Below are 15871 nucleotides of genomic sequence, written 5' to 3' on the forward strand. Positions count from 1 at the left end.
CTTTGCCAAGCCTCACTTCATTGACACCACTCCCCTCATATATATAAAACACTTCTCTTCCTCCCTTTCCCTGGTAAATGCTTCATCTTGCTACTCATTTACTCTTAAATCACTTTAATTGATTTTTGCACTCCCCATTGAAATGAAAATTTTCTAGCCAAAGTCACCAGTGATTTCCTAAATGTCTAACTGAATGGACTTTTAAACACCCACTTAACTGTACTCTTCTCTTGCACTGCTGACTCCCCCATTCTCAGTGTTCTGCTCTGGCCTTCTCTACTTGTGCTTCTTGGAAAGCTTACTTGCTTCCATGGCTTTCACAGGTCATTATATTCTTGATCTTCAAATCTGTATCTCCAACCCAGCTCTTGCTACTTAGCTCCAGAGTTCTACATACAAAGTAGTCTTCTTCATGATTTTCCTCACATTGCCATGGAAACTTCCAGCTCCATCTACCTCCAAGTAAACAGATCCCCTTCCTCCCAAAGGTCCTCCTCCTGATTCCTCTATCTCAGTATGTGACAGCACTGGTTAGACTAAGCCAGAAACCTTGGAGTGAACTTCAACTCCTCCATCTCAAATTCTCATCCACTTCCTGCACTACCACCTTCTGCACCATCTGACTCTGTCCTGGTGCTTCTGAATTTACCTTCCTGAAGTTTCCTGCTGCCTATCTTCTCCATCCCAACTGCTACTATATTAGCTAAGGTCCTTCCAGGTCCCATCTCCATCCCTTTTATGGACCCTTTTTTGCTTGATAGCTTCAACTAAAACTTGTATCAGAGCATGGTACTACCCTGAGCATGAGGTACAACTACTCTAAAATCTATGCTCCTGTCTCTTTTCAGACCCATCTGTCCTGCTTCCTGCCTCCTGCTTCTCACCCTGCAGTCAGCCATATTAAACTACCTGCTGAGCCTGGAACTTTCCATGCTAAGTCTCAGTTTGGAATGTCATTCTTCTCCTTCACACCTCCCTGCTCCCATCTGCCTAGCAAATATCTACTTATATTTCAGGGCTCAGTCCAACTTTCCCACTCTGCAAGGGTTCCTCTACTGTGCCCCTCCTTTTCCCTCAGGAAGAACTGGCTACTTGCTGTCTGGGGCTCCATCCCCATGTGCATTGACCATGTCAGTCTGCCTCTCCTGGACTGCAAAGTCCTTGGAGACAATGTCTCTGCCATATGCATCGCTGTATCTAGATGTTCAGTTCACAGTAGGAATAAAATAAATATCCATTGAATGGATTCAATGGATTCCACTGAATGAAGAATGAACAAATTAAAAATGGAGCCTGAGCTGTGAGCAAAGGCTAAAATCAGTCTGATGACAGTGGAACAAATGCTGGTCATAATGTGAACTGAATTTCATCACAATGGCCTGTCTGCAGATAGTTCTGCTGTTTGTAAGGCTGCTAAGCCTCAGTTTGTATTAGTAAACAAGTTGGGTGGGGAGTCTCTGGAGTGTAAGATGACTTTCAGGGACAGAAAATGGGGGTGGTGCCTCATATTGGCTTGCTTCCTTAGCAATTTGCAAAAGCAAAACCCAGCAAAACAATTCCCCCCTTTCCCAAAAGTTGGCTTTGGCTCAAGTTTGTCTTTTCCAAAATACTTTCTTCGGTCAGGCAACACTCCCCATGCTATAGCTGTCAGGCATTAGTGTGCTCTGAATTCATTAGTGAAGGTCAGTCCAGTCAGAACTGGAGTGAAACTTTTAACAATAGCCACCCTCTCTGTTCTTGCTGTTCTAAGCTTCACCACAGCAGGCATATTTTAGAGACTGGCCTTGTGCTATCCTAATTTCCACACCTGAAATGAGCAAAAATAATTTGAGACAGAAAAGTAATACGGGAGAATGTTTGAACTGTACATGCATATACGCGCTCCTTGTTTCATGACAAAAGCAACACTTTAAATCCAGTCAACATCACACAGACCACAAGCCTACAGAGGTTTGTTTGTTTGTATTAGTAAATAAATAAATGAGCAAAACCAAATCAAAATGACAGCACAAAAATCCCTCTTACTCTAGATAACCTATTAATTTCAGATGGAAAGGCCTTAGGCAATAAAAGAAAAAAAAATGTGATCTATGCACTAAGTAGGTTGGATAGTTAATTTAGGGTGACTAGAAACGACCAAATAATAAGTTGTCATGGTAGAAAGTAAGTTTTGGACATTCTGCTTTCACATTACTAACCAAACTTGTGAAAATACTCAGAGAGACAGAAAGAAGGACTAAATTTAGATGCTGATTTAATGCATTCAAGAGCATGATTCATTTTCCCCCTGCCCTGGTACAGCCTGGAGAATCTGTGTGTACAGCACGCAACACAAGGATGCCCTGTAAATAACGGGAAGTCTCCTTCATTCAGAGACTTGAGGAAGCCAGAGACACCCTATTTTCTCTACCAATAAAGGTGTATTTCCAAGCACCTCACACACCAAAACGTAAAACTAGATTTCTCAGATGGCTAGAATCCGTCTAATTTTAGTTTTGCCCCAGCCTTGGAGTGAATGTGCTGAAAATTTATTCTGTACCTCCTCTTCTCTTAAGTGGCTTTTTTCCCCTCAGGCTCCAGTGGGATCCTGACCAGCTCTCAGAAGCCATGCAAGAGGGTTCATTTGATGAGAGCCCCAGAAGGATGCCATCATTCGGTAGCAACACTTTTAGCAACCAAATTCCCTCATGGTAGCCCATAGATTGGGTCTTAGAGAGCTGGTATATATAGCACAGACACCTGAGATGCTTTGGGGCTATTCAAAAAAAAAAAAAAAAAAACCAACCAGGAACCAACCAATCAGACAATGATGGCAAGTTCAACCCCCATCAGTTAATCAGGGTGTTTGGCAAAGCTGTCTAGACAGAGCAGATTGTCACTCTCCTTTCCTGAGTTTTATTATCTGCTGTTTCCAATCATGTTTTAACACTCACTTCTGCTCTCAGCACCAAAGCAAATGTTTCAGCTGCTAAAGATAAATTGAGATTAAGGCTGGACTATCATTTGGGTTCATCCAACCTGGCTCAGAGGTGAGAAGTCATTTTGGGAATTTACACTCTTTTTTTTTTTTTCCTCTTTTCCCTTTTAATCTTTGAGCACATTTGGAAAGTAACCTTAGAAGTTTCATTCTAGCTTTTTTTTTTTTGGCCTTATTGATATTCTCTGGGTTTAGGACAACCTACAAGAAAAAAATGAAATGTATTTTAAAAATCTATAGTTGGGTAACACTGTTTCCCAGAAGTGAGGGCATTTAAAGTTGTCCTCCCTTCTGAGGTGTGGGACAAATGTTAATAACCTCCCCACCACCCCAAGGCCCCCATTATACAATCACATATAATACATTCATTCCAATTAAGAAAGATTATTTCTGCAATATGAAATGGCTTCAGCACTTTTGCAGCTAAAAACAAAAAGAGTTAGATATGGAGCACGTGCATTATGTTACAAATGAGTCCCTCTGAAAAGGTGTGCAAGAATGAGCAGTGCTTGGAGAGGCCCCCACAGGGCACGTCCACAGGATGGGGCTGGTGGACCCTGGCAGTCTAGGTGGATATGAAATCCAATTAGCCTGAACACATGCTTCACAAACCAACCTGGGCACGGCACAGAAAAGAGGCAAGACACCGCAGGGCAGCATAAACGATTTGTACCTTTCTCAAACAGCTCGGTACCGGGTCTCCTGGGCAGTTCTGAATGACAGGGCGGGGCTGTCACCCAATCTCCCTTGGGCCCACTCAGTGCCACAACATGGAAATCGAATCATTTAGAGGACAGGGATATTCAATGACACAGGCCAAATTTAATGACAGATTTGGGGGCAGCCTTCTATACCCTGGTGGCTCAGAGGGTAAAGCGTCTGCCCACAATGTGGGAGACCCGGGTTTGATCCCTGGGTCAGGAAGATCCCCTGGAGAAGGACATGGCAACCTGACTCCAGTATTTCTGCCTGGAGAATCCCATGGATGGAGGAGCCTGGTGGGCTATAAATATAGTCCATGGGGTTGCATAGAGTCAGACATGACTGAGCGACTTCACTTTCACTTTCTATACCCATTTGAGAAAGGACAAATACTCCTTAGCACTCTAGACAATAAACTGGCTGATTTAGCTTAGAACAGTGGCTACTACTGTAGCCAATTTCAGAACATCAAAACGGAAGGTAAGTGGTTGGGGGAAGGGAGTCATGAAGGTTGCATCCATCCAAGGCTGGGTTGGCTACATACTGGGGTATGTAGGATACGGGGTAGAAATTTATTCTCACACACATAGGGCATCACAGGTCTACTCAACAACGTGGCACATCTATTTTCATACTTCACTCACACAAAACACCACACTTCCATCTCCAGGGTTTTTGCAAGTTCTAAACTACAATCAGCCCTTCTTTAAAATAACAATAGATCCTCTGATTCAGCCAAATGGTGGTGTTTGTTGCACTAGGCTGTGTTCATAGTACAACATCAATAAATGGCCACTTGTAGACGGACGGACAGAATCCCACTCATAAAGCACACCTACACCTCCCTCTTTCTCCCATCCCAAAATGTCATATTGTCAACAGACCTATGGGGGCTTAATCTCATAGGGGAAGAAAGGAGAGATAGGAAAAGCAAAATAATGTAAGTGGAAAAGCAAATTGTTGGGGAAAAATAGCACATTTAATTGCTGAGAAGAATGATCACAGGTGGGCTTTCGAGTGTTATGTTGCCTTCAGGGACCATTTGAAAGAATCAATTCAAAAGAGTTTTCCCCAGTCCCTGGAAAGCTGTCTTGGTGAAGGCTGCACATTGTCAAAGATATTCCAACTGGGAGATGGAGTTAGAATTTTTGCTCAGTGAGTTGGCTAAGTCTTATGAAATGGGTATTTGTTCCAATTAGGTGTTCCAAAAAAACCTTCTTGCCTCAGATAACTCATTTTGAGAAGAAAAGAGTATTTGTTCAAAACTCATCATGGAAGGGAAAATGACAGACTAGTGTGTTCTGTGGCTACTGTACACATACTCTTCACAGGCCTGTAGGGCTCACACTTTTAGGTCATTTGTCCTTATTTCCCTAGTCTTAGTCCTACCTAAAACTGGCAGGGGTGGGTGTTGGGGGATGCCGACTAGTTTTTGCTCCTGTTCTTAATAAGCTATACTATCTAGTTATATAACTGTAATCCGTGTCCACAGTCCAGAGCTCAGATGGCTGGCCTGTCAGCAAAAAATGTTAGAAAAATGTTAATTCAACAATGGTGGAAGGATGTTATTTCTAGAGCTAAACTCCTCAGGGAAAATGAGAAATGGTTGCTCCTGGGATTCAACTCCTCCACAATGAAAGATATTTCTTTTCTGAAGTTTCTTCCCAAATAATTTCCCAATGCTTGGTGTGCCCTGACATTTGGTCCAAATAAAATGCTGGAACAGACTCATAGGATACAACTATCTTCAAGCTCTGTATAAGAAGGGTGTTTATTACAGAGAATCAGCATCTATTAGGGCATGAAGCATCGGGGGCCTGCTGGCACTCACTCCCCACAATGAGTCACTTCATGATATAGATACCATTTTTTTTTTTCTGGCATTTATAAGCAAGCAACTCAGTTTATAACCTAAGGCATTTTCCATACTTCCAGGCAATGAATACTAGCTTCTTTTGAGTCTCAATAGCACATAATTTAAGACAGTGGGAAAAGGAGCTGGAGAATAGTTTCCAGTGCAAGGAAAACACCACGCAGCTGTTTGCCCTCACTCTTGAATTCTGATGGTGAAACTGAGAATTGTTTATTTGTCCTGAAGTCAAACCCAAGGAATTTATTTTTTAAAGGCTAGGATAGGGATGGGGAGTAATGATATAATATACTTTTAATATTGAAATATTCAACACATGGCCCCCAGGATTTTGAATTCCCAAGGAATTTAGATCTTTTAAAATGGTCCATTCTTGGTCAAATTTGGCACACCAGATGTCACAGGAAGGACATACCTGAAAAAACACCTGAGGACTACTTTGCTAAAATTGTATATTCACCTTCTATAAATGTTTTTTTTTTCCTCCAAGATAGCAAACTAGGAATCAGTCCTCTATCTTGAGCCATTTATTGAGAACAAACAAATGAACTTGGAAAAGATATGACCCAATTAAAGTTAAATACCTGACTTTGGTGTATGAGAATCATAAACTTGCTTACGGTCTATCTGGTCCGCAAACACTTCCCCATAAATCATCCAGTAGGGCATGTAGAAGATGTTCTTGGCCAGTTTCCATGATGGCTCCTCATTGGGAAAGAGGATGGCTTGCCTGGCGACCCCAAAACTCATGAGCACCACCAGCATAATGATGACAAAGTACATCATGTCTATCATCTGGAAGCAGGGGGAAGCAGAGGGAGAAACAAATGAAAACCAGAATGACTGAGTATTCCTGTGATGCTGACGCTGATGGAAAACTTAGTTCACTTTTGAGACTGCTGATAAGGGATGTTGAGACAGGGAGCTGTGATCAGGTAACCACTTGGTCTACTGAAACCAATGTCCAACAACTCTTTACAATTACTAAAAAAATCGTTTAAAAAGAAAAAGCACACGTACAATAGAACCCCTTCATCTTCCATTGTTTTCTGTGGGACCTAGTCGTGACTAGGCATGAGAATCATATGACACAGAAGCTGGAGCCTATGAATGTAGCACTAGCATTTTTTCTGCTCCTGGGAAAGACAAATGTCCTTGCTGGGTCTCTTTCTTCTTAGCAAAGTTGGAACTGGGATAGTTGAACTATTTTGACAACTATTGCCATGCTGTAAATTCTCCAAATTCTGAAAGGCTTATCAAGAGCTGAAAAGCCCAAGAGAATAATTATTTGTAAACAAGACTCAGACAACCCAAATATCCATCTTAAACTGCCTTATTCTTGTGCCCCCACCTCATTGCACAGTTTTCTACCACAAACCAGTCTCTCAGAGAACCACTCTTTCTGCTCTTTCTTCTGCATTATATCCTATCAATTACAGAGGGTGTTTTTTGTAGGAATTAGAATCAGGTAGCCTAATGGCCTACTTCTGTGCTTGATGTTGAAATGCTGGATTTTCATCTTGACATGTTCATAAAATTCTTGACTTGTATTTGACTCCATTCAAGTACAATGCTATCTCTTGTTCCTCTTTCTTTCTTTCTTTTTTGCTTGTTTTCATGATACATGTTATCTGGGATCTGTTTCTCATATGCCAAATTACTTTCCTTTTATCACCGAAAATAGATGAGGATGCAAAAACTATTATTTTGCCTGGCCAGAACCCATTGCCTCCTCCTTTCAGAAACTGTTTGTTTGTTTTTCCCACCCATTTTGGCCCTAAAGGTAGGTGTCTTTTCCAGGATGGGTTAATCATGGTAACTTGCTGTCTGGCAACAGTGACAGGAGGCAGGGATGTGACACAAGACAGGCCAACCAGAATCTTTCTTTGGATTTTTTTTTTAACTGAAGTAGGGAGAGAAGTTCCCTTGCTCTCTCTGTAATAAAGTGAATTCAGGGTGTCTAAGGCTGTTTCCCACTACGGAAACAGATCAGAGTGAATGAAGCAGGTATTTCAGGGAAGGAGACTGGGTTGTGATGGTGGTTGGGGACCTGGGTGCAGTAGCTTCCATCCTGCTGTAAATCAAGTCATCCCTCATGGGCTTAAGTTAGTAGGAGATCGGTTTCTATTCCTTGCATAAAACCACCTAATACAAAAGACTGTCTTCTCTTGGATATCAAATTTCCTGAAGGAATGCCCCTTCACAAAGAAAGACCGATGATAATTTTATCAGTGGCAATGAAGGCTTTAAATTAGTTTTAAATTTCATTTTGCAAGGATACATTCCATGGTGCCAGTTACTGGAATTAAAACATTACAGCCTTCCTGTAGGCCTCAGGACACTAGGGGCTCAATACATTTTAGGTTAATTAATCAACTTGCAAGGCAACTTCAAAATCTCTCAAGTACTGTCTGACTTTGAAATTAAATCTCTCAAAATTTGATGTTCATTCATATCTGTTCACTGTCCTTAAAAATATATGCTATTCTTTTCACAACTTAGTAGCCTCAGAACTCTTAAAATGAGTCAGCAGTTTTATAGGAAACATGGGTCCGTTTCTCATCCCCTCTCTCTCTTATCTTGCAAAATTCTTTCATCATTTATTTACAAAAAGTTCTATTAATGAAAAAGCACAAAAGGGTCCTTTCTGTTATGTTTATTTAGACTGATTAAAAGGTGGGTGGGGAGAGGAAGGTGTTTACTTATGAGATTTAGGACCTAGTTTGATCCAAGAAAATTCAGCCAGTAAATACAGCAACCGTTCTAATCTAATTTCTCAGGACTGTTTCCATTTAGCTTGATCGTAATACCTATTCAAAGGGTCAAAACAATCAAACACACACTGTTCCCAAACACTCAACTTCACATATTTCAAAGGCATCATAACTTCCATATAAATACTGATGTCTGTTGGAGTGAACTGCAGAAACAAGACATTGTCAGAACTGGGGTCTGGCTTCTGCTTTTAAACCAAAATTGTCAAATTGGTTCAATATGAAGAGTGCTGGTTGTCTCTCATTCTTTTAAACATCCTCCGGTTGGGTTGTATAGAGGAGAGCATATACTGCAGTGGTCAAGCATGTGTCCTCAGGCGTCAGAATACCTGAAGTCTCGCCTTGGCTCTGCTAGCAAAAACAACTAGGTGATCTTGGGCATGTTGCTTGATCTTGGTTTTTTTCTTTTAATTTGTAAAGTAGGGATAATAATCATAACAGTAATGATGCATATTATTTTTGTAAGGATTAAATGATATAAGGTGTGAAACAATGTGGGTAGTTCTTGGTAAAAGTTAATGTATTATTCTTATTTTTAGAATTGAAAAAAGGTCACGCTGTGGAGTGAGAGAGGAGTTTGAAGCCTTTGTTTCTTGCTCAGTTTTAATCTGTTCAATTGTGAGATGAATAAACTAAAGCCTATTTCATGGGATTGTAATGATGATTGACATGTCTGACATGGTATTTGGTGCATAGTAAATGATACCTATTTATGTTATTTTTATTCACATTACATAAGTGGTATAACTTAGTACTAGGCTTAGAGAACCACTGAGAAGTGGAATATGAAGGAAAAGAGGTTAGAGTTCTATTAAGTTATTCTAGAGCTGAAGATCAGTTGGAAACATACTTAACCAGTACTGAGTCCAAGTACCTTAGCTGCCTTCAGTTGTGCCTGGACCAGGTAAGTTACTTCACTATTTAATATTAAATAGGGGCTTTTGGAATAATCACATCTAGGCATATTTCACTTCCACTCTGGCAGTCCACCTGGCTCACTGATAATTCTATAGGCATAGTTTACCTATCTTCTGGATCAGTGGCTCAATTACTGAACTAATTATCTTAAAATCCCTAGAAAGACAACAAAGTCCCCAAATATACTCATTTTCTACTTATGAATGATTTCACTAACTAGTTAAGAATAAGTTAGAATGTAGAAAAATGCAGTACATCTCTCTTGCTCACTCCATGGTAAGGTTTCATTCTTATCAAAACTGGGGAAATAATTATGTCATTATTAAAAATATAGAGATGAATTTTAAAATGCACGTGGGGCATTAGAGTGACTTTAATTATTTCAAGTATTTAAATGTGACCCAACCTCTTAAAAGTAATATGCCTGGTTTGAGTCCTTCCTAATTTTATTTACTGAAATAAGGTAATGATCAATTAGGAACAACAACCCATCAGATAATGTACTTGCATAACACAGTGGTTCTCAACAGAAGGCAACTTGCTCTGCGGGGACATATAGCAATATCTGGAAATGTTGTTACGTGTGTATGTGCATACACACACGTGCATGTGCTCATGCACACACATATTACTGACACCCAGTGGGTAGAGGTCAAGGATGCTGCTAAACACCCTATGATGCACAGGACAGCCCACCCCACCCCCAACAAAGAATTATCTAGTCCAAAGTAGCAACAGTGTCAAGGTCGAGAAAATTTGGCTTAATTTTGTAGCTGTTCTTTCTTCACTTTTACTGGGTACATTTGAAAATATATTTGACAGTCTCATAGAACCTTTTCCCCTCTGTCCAGAAAATTCATACATCTACACATTGTTATATATAAATTGTGTGGAGAACTAACAGATCCTGTCTCCTAAACCTCTCCCATAGACTAGGTGGAGATTCTGCTTTTAGATGTGGACATTTTCACCACCGTCTCAAATTCAATACTAAAGTACAATGACAGAAGAGGTAATGTTATATAATAAGATACAGATTTGTTTTCTAGTCAAAAACCTCTCAAAGGGATTGGGATTCAGTTTTGGGTAAGTAACTCAAGCTTTTTTTTTAAAATTGGAAGTTAATTAAGCTTACTGAATTCATTAATGATCCTCCAATTAAAAAATAAATAAGCTGCCCACTTCAGTATTCTTGGGCTTCCCTTGTGGCTCAGCTGGTAAAGAATCTGCCTGCAATGTGGCAGACCTGGGTTCGATCCCTGGGTTGGGAAGATACCCTGGAGAAGGGAAAGGTTACCCACTCCAGCATTCTTGCCTGGAGAATTCCACGGACTGTATAGTCCATGCGGTTGCAAAGAGTCAGACACTACTGAGTGACTTTCGCTTTCACTACTGAATTCAAGACTCACTACTGAACTCAAGGCTTTGTGATATTCTCTCTAAACAATGCTGGTATTATAAACACCAAGCTTTTGTTCAAAAGGATTAGGAATGGAGCAAATAAGTATGCTCAGTTTTTTCCATTGTACTTTAACAATCATAAAAAATACAGTTTATCAACTTCCTACTGTGAATCAAACACAGTTGCCCACTTAGCATATGTTATTTCTAATTATCACTGCAACCTTATGAGATTTGCATGTATTATTACTACTTGGAAATGAGTAAACTGCATCTCAAAGAGTTGTTAAAAAATTGCTCAAGGTCTCATAACCCTTTTCTTTTAGATTCAAATTCTCCCTCTCTTTGTAAGAGGTGTATGGTTTAACTGATAAAAGCACCCAGTTTCTGGGCATCAGGTTCTGATTCCTCCTCTTCTGAGTTTGGAGAGAGAGCTGATTTACTGGTGCATTTTCAGATTCACACTGTTGCTGTCCTGTGAGGGCTCAGCCTTTATGGAGAAAAGTCTAGAAATTAGTGTATGGTCCAGGGATACTGGAACAAGTCCAAAGCCATATGTGGGGAAGCATATTAGCTTGGCACTTGGGATTCTTTTTTTTTTTTTTTAAGAATAAGTAGGAATATCATTCTGGAACCTAGTTTTTAACACATCATTTTCCAGTAATGTAACAAAACACATGATATATTGACAGAACTTAATGTTCAACTCAAACCCAACATAATTCATCTCATCTTAAACTGGCTTTTCTTCCATCTGTGTACAGAGAAGACATTTTTTTAGAACTTCATTAAGAAAAAAGAAATTGGTTAAACATTGAGAGTGGATATCCATATCTTCTCCAATATCCAGCTAAAATGTGATATCCACATGAAGCCTCCTCTGATCAACCTCTTATGTCCCTGTGGCATTCCATGCACATCTCTGTTACAGCATTCTCACACCATATGGTAGTTACCACCCTCTTTCTCTCATCATCTATCTCACTGAATGAGGATCTTTACATACTCAATTCCCACTCAGGTGCCCAGCACAAAATAGATGATGTTTATTTGTCAGTGAGTGAGTGAGTGATAGTGAATTCTCCAATTATGTATATAGATGAAGTCAAACTTCTGAACACGTGAAAGGAATTAAAAAATAAAACACCTTAGGGCCATCTCAGACAGGGATGGAAGGCCCAAATGAATGATTTCCCTCTTCCTATGATAACCACTCCTCCTCTGAGGACTTATAACATGGAATCAGAGGACCCTGCTTACCATTTTTCCAATCATCATCACATATGGGCCCAAATACTTGTTCACGCCGAAGATGTCTAATAGACGAATGTACCAATAAATGATGTTCACACAATAGATGACCCTCCCATCACTCCTGAAGGGTTGGTCTTGGAGACGAAGAATCATTCCAACAGAGAACAGAAGGATGGCTATGAGGTCTGTGACATTCCAGTACTCTTGCAACCACACCTTCACTTTTTGTAGCAACTTTCCTGGCTCTGACATCAAAATCTAAAAGTCAGGAAAGAGAGTGAGGTTAGGTTTGATTTCTGTCTGTATTTTCAGCCCAGTTGGAAAATGCTTGGTCTGTGAGCTGACATTAGTAGCTTTTCTTTGTCTACCTGTATCTATTCAAGAGGCTCTGGATGACCTAAGCTTAGCTCAGTTGTACATAAGCAGTAAGTTTGATCCTTTAGGATGCCTTATAATTCTAAGACACACATTAGAGTTTTGCTATAAAATTATTGATTCCTGCTGCTGCTGCTGCTAAGTCGCTTCAGTCATGTCTGACTCTGTGCGACCCCATAGGCGGCAGCCCACCAGGCTCCACTGCCCCTGGGATTCTCCAGGCAAGAGCACTGGAGTGGGTTGCCATTTCCTTCTCCAATGCATGAAAGTGAAAAGTGAAAGTGAAGTCGCTCAAGTCGTTCCCGACTTTAAGTGACCCCATGGACTGCAGCCTACCAGGCTCCTCTGTCCATGGATTTTCCAGGCAAGAGTACTGGAGTGGGGTGCCATTGCCCTCTCTGGTATTGATTCCTAATATACTGCAAATCTCCAAAATCCTTCTCCATCTCAGTAAACAGTATCACCATGTTGAGTTACTCAGGCCACTAACTTAGGAGGATTCCTTCATTCCCCTCTTTCACACCCATGTCCTCTGCATCAACATATCAGCTCTATTTCCAAATACAACCTAGTGGGACCTCTTCTCACCACCCCCACTGCTGTCCCCCTCTCCTAAGCCCCATCCCATCGCCCAGATGACTGCAATAGCCTTCTAACTGGTATCCCGGCCATCACTGTTGCCTAGCCAGTCTCTGAGCAGCACCCAGAAAGACCTTTAAAAGCCTAAGCCATGATCTGGGTGGTGATTACACACTTGTATAGGTAGGTAACGGAGAGGGCAATGGCACCCCACTCCAGTACTCTTGCCTGGAGAATCCCACGGATGGAGGAGCCTGGTAGGCTGCAGTCCATGGGGTTGCAAAGAGTCGGACATGACTGAGCGACTTCACTTTCAATTTTCACTTCTATGCATTGGAGAAGGAAATGGCAACCCACTCCAGTGTTCTTGCCTGGAGAATCCCAGGGACGGGGGAGCCTGGTTGGCTGCCGTCTATGGGGTCGCACAGAGTCGGACACAACTGAAGCGACTTAGCGGCAGCAGCAGTATAGGTAGATAAAAAATGCAGTAAGCTGTACCCTTACGAGTTGTTCATTTTCTTACAGGTGAATTAAGCCTCAATTTAGAAGAAAAAGAGAGACATGAGAGATGGACGAATAACAGCAAAACTAGAGCAAATTGTGATAACTGAATACTTAAGCCTTTTGATGGTTTCCATTACAAATACAGAAAGATCCAAATTCCTTATGGTGGCCTCATTTAACATCCCACCATATTCTCCCTCTTCTGCTCTTAAGATAACAAATCCATTCTATATTCAGGACATTTGTACTTGTTCCTTCTGTTGGGCATTTTCCTCTCCCTGATTTTTACATGTCTGGTGACTGCTTATACTCAAGGTCTCCACTCATATTTCCCCCTCCTAGAAGAACTTTCTTGACCACCCTCCTTGCAGTGGTCTCCACATCCCCAATTATCCTATTTATGTTTTGAAGATTTTTTTCACTCATTGAAAATCTTCCTCATACATGTGTATGTACGGGTGTACATATATGCTGGTCTAGCTAACTAGCTATCATCTATCCATGCATTCCTCTCAATATCCTTTGATCTCTCCTCTCATCTATAACTATAAACTTTGAGGACAGACCCTTTGTTCCCTAGGGCCTGCTACATAAGAGACACTCAAGAAATAGTTGTTGACTGCCTGATTGATTGTTGTACAGATACTCCATAGTAACTATCCACTCCCTTGTATATCTTAACTGCTGGGTGGTATTCTGATTTATCTTAAATCCAGAGAGGACTTTTTGCTGCTCCACACTCTATGAAATGCACAGCTGGATAGCAGGAGTTGCCACCCATTCTGTACCACAGGGTGTGAGGAACCTTGTGAAGCTACGTAGCAGGGCTACCTTCATGAATCATTTGTGTTTACCTCTGAGATTTCCACCTCTTCAAGCCATGACCCACCCCTCTCCCAGTTCAGGATCTCTCAAAGAAGGGAGTGCAAAGATGGGACAGGTTTAATCTGCAGCTATTGATCTGAATCTTCACAATGACTTTAGTAGCTTGCCTTGGCCTGAAGTGTAAGGAAGGGTGGTCTTAGAAAGTCAGGACTGGGGCTTGAAAGGCTGAGCAAGATACCAGGAGCTACCTGGTAGCTTCATTCTTCTAGTACCTTATTCCTAAACCCCTAGCCCTCAGAATGCATTGCAATCACCTGGAGGGCTGGTGAAAGCAGTCCCCTGAGGGCCACCCTTAGAGTTTCTGCTTTAATATGCCTGATCCTGGGCCTGACGATTTACATTTCTAAAAGTTCCCAGGTCATGCTGCTGACCACAGGTTGGAGTCACTGTCCAGCCCTTGAGGAATTCCTGTTACAGTTGTTGTCCTGATGGCTCCCCATCCCCCATCCATCCTAACGAGGCAAACTCAGTGTGTGTGCTCCTGTAGGTGTCCTAAGGGGTTTGGGAATGTCTTAAATTAATAGTTTCTCTAACCCTTGGCCCACACTCTCCTAAGGTTGGTAGTAAAATATTTTTTAAAAAACAGTGAAAGTATCTTTGTGAAATCTCAACATAGAAACAGATAAAAGCATAGTGCATGAGGTGAGACCTCTCTTAGGATCCCTGGGATCCAGGGAGCAGCCCAGTTTGTAACCACGGGCAGGGTGGGCCTAAGGCCGGGTCAGTCTGGTTTAAGACCCAGCTCTCTTTTATAGCTGTGGGATGCAGAAACTTTGCTCAATCCCCGAGTCTTAGTTCCCACAGCTGTGGAGAGGGACGCCCTCATAGCCGCGTCATCTACCTTACAAGTGGCCGGAAAAGGCCCCAGTGGGAGGATGAGCACGCGTGGCGCAGCAGTTACGTGCTGTTACGCGATCACCCGGCTTGCTGGGCTGACTCCGCGCAGAAGAATGTGGTGCCGGGAAGGGGTTGGCAGAACGTGAAACCACAAAGCCCTCCTTGTAGGTCCCTGGAGGTGCAGAAGCCTACAGATTTTTCCTGTTTCCAGGCTTTTGCGTCTGAGGTCTGCAGGGCCTGCGTGCTGACTGTGAGGCGGCTCAAGGCGGGACCCTTGGCACCTGAGGATTTCTTTAGTGCATTCAAGCATGTGGGGCGAGGGGCAACCTCATGGGGCTGGAGAGGAAAAGGTCAGATACTTAGGTGGTCAGTGCCTCCCGTCCCACAGCTGCCTCGGAAACAAGGGCTCTTGGTTGACCCCCTGCTGACCCCAGGCTCCAGGCTCTGCCCTCCCTGCTGTTATATGCCGCCTCAGGAGAAATGGATAGCCAGCCTGGAGATTCCTGGCATCCCGCCGGCTTGGCAGCTTCTTCCAGAACAGTCCGTGGAGTACAGACTGCTCCCTGTCTTCTTCTAGTCTAGTCCCTGGAGAGATTCCAGTCTCCCTGCTCTAGCCTTTCCCTTTTCTGCTTATCATGGGGAAGGAAAATGCATCTAAGGCTTTAAATCACAAAGCCAGCGAGCTGGCACTTCACAGCAACAGAGCCCTTAGCAGTAGCAGCCTCAGTTCTCAGAGAGCTACACAAAGACCACAGCGAATTTATTACTGTTTTCAGTTTACAAATGGGGAATACA

General features: G+C 42.0%; 1 protein-coding gene across 16 annotated transcripts in view; it reads right to left on the reverse strand.

Annotated features, from left to right (window-relative positions):
- The window catches only part of TRPM3 (transient receptor potential cation channel subfamily M member 3), a 612777-nt gene that overhangs the window by 59735 nt on the left and 537171 nt on the right, over positions 1-15871 (reverse strand). For all 16 annotated transcript variants that reach the window (XM_086415481.1, XM_086415480.1, XM_086415483.1 and 13 more), the window contains 2 exons: positions 11903-12154; positions 6170-6344 (listed from right to left, as the gene is read on the reverse strand). In XM_086415481.1, the coding sequence (XP_086271607.1) occupies positions 6170-6344; positions 11903-12154 (427 nt within the window). The remainder of the gene's footprint in view (positions 1-6169; positions 6345-11902; positions 12155-15871) is intronic.

The sequence above is a fragment of the Bos grunniens genome, chromosome 8 (genome assembly GCF_055505025.1).
Source record: "Bos grunniens cultivar Pamir isolate PY7600 chromosome 8, Bosgru_T2T1.0, whole genome shotgun sequence".
NCBI lineage: Eukaryota > Metazoa > Chordata > Mammalia > Artiodactyla > Bovidae > Bos > Bos grunniens.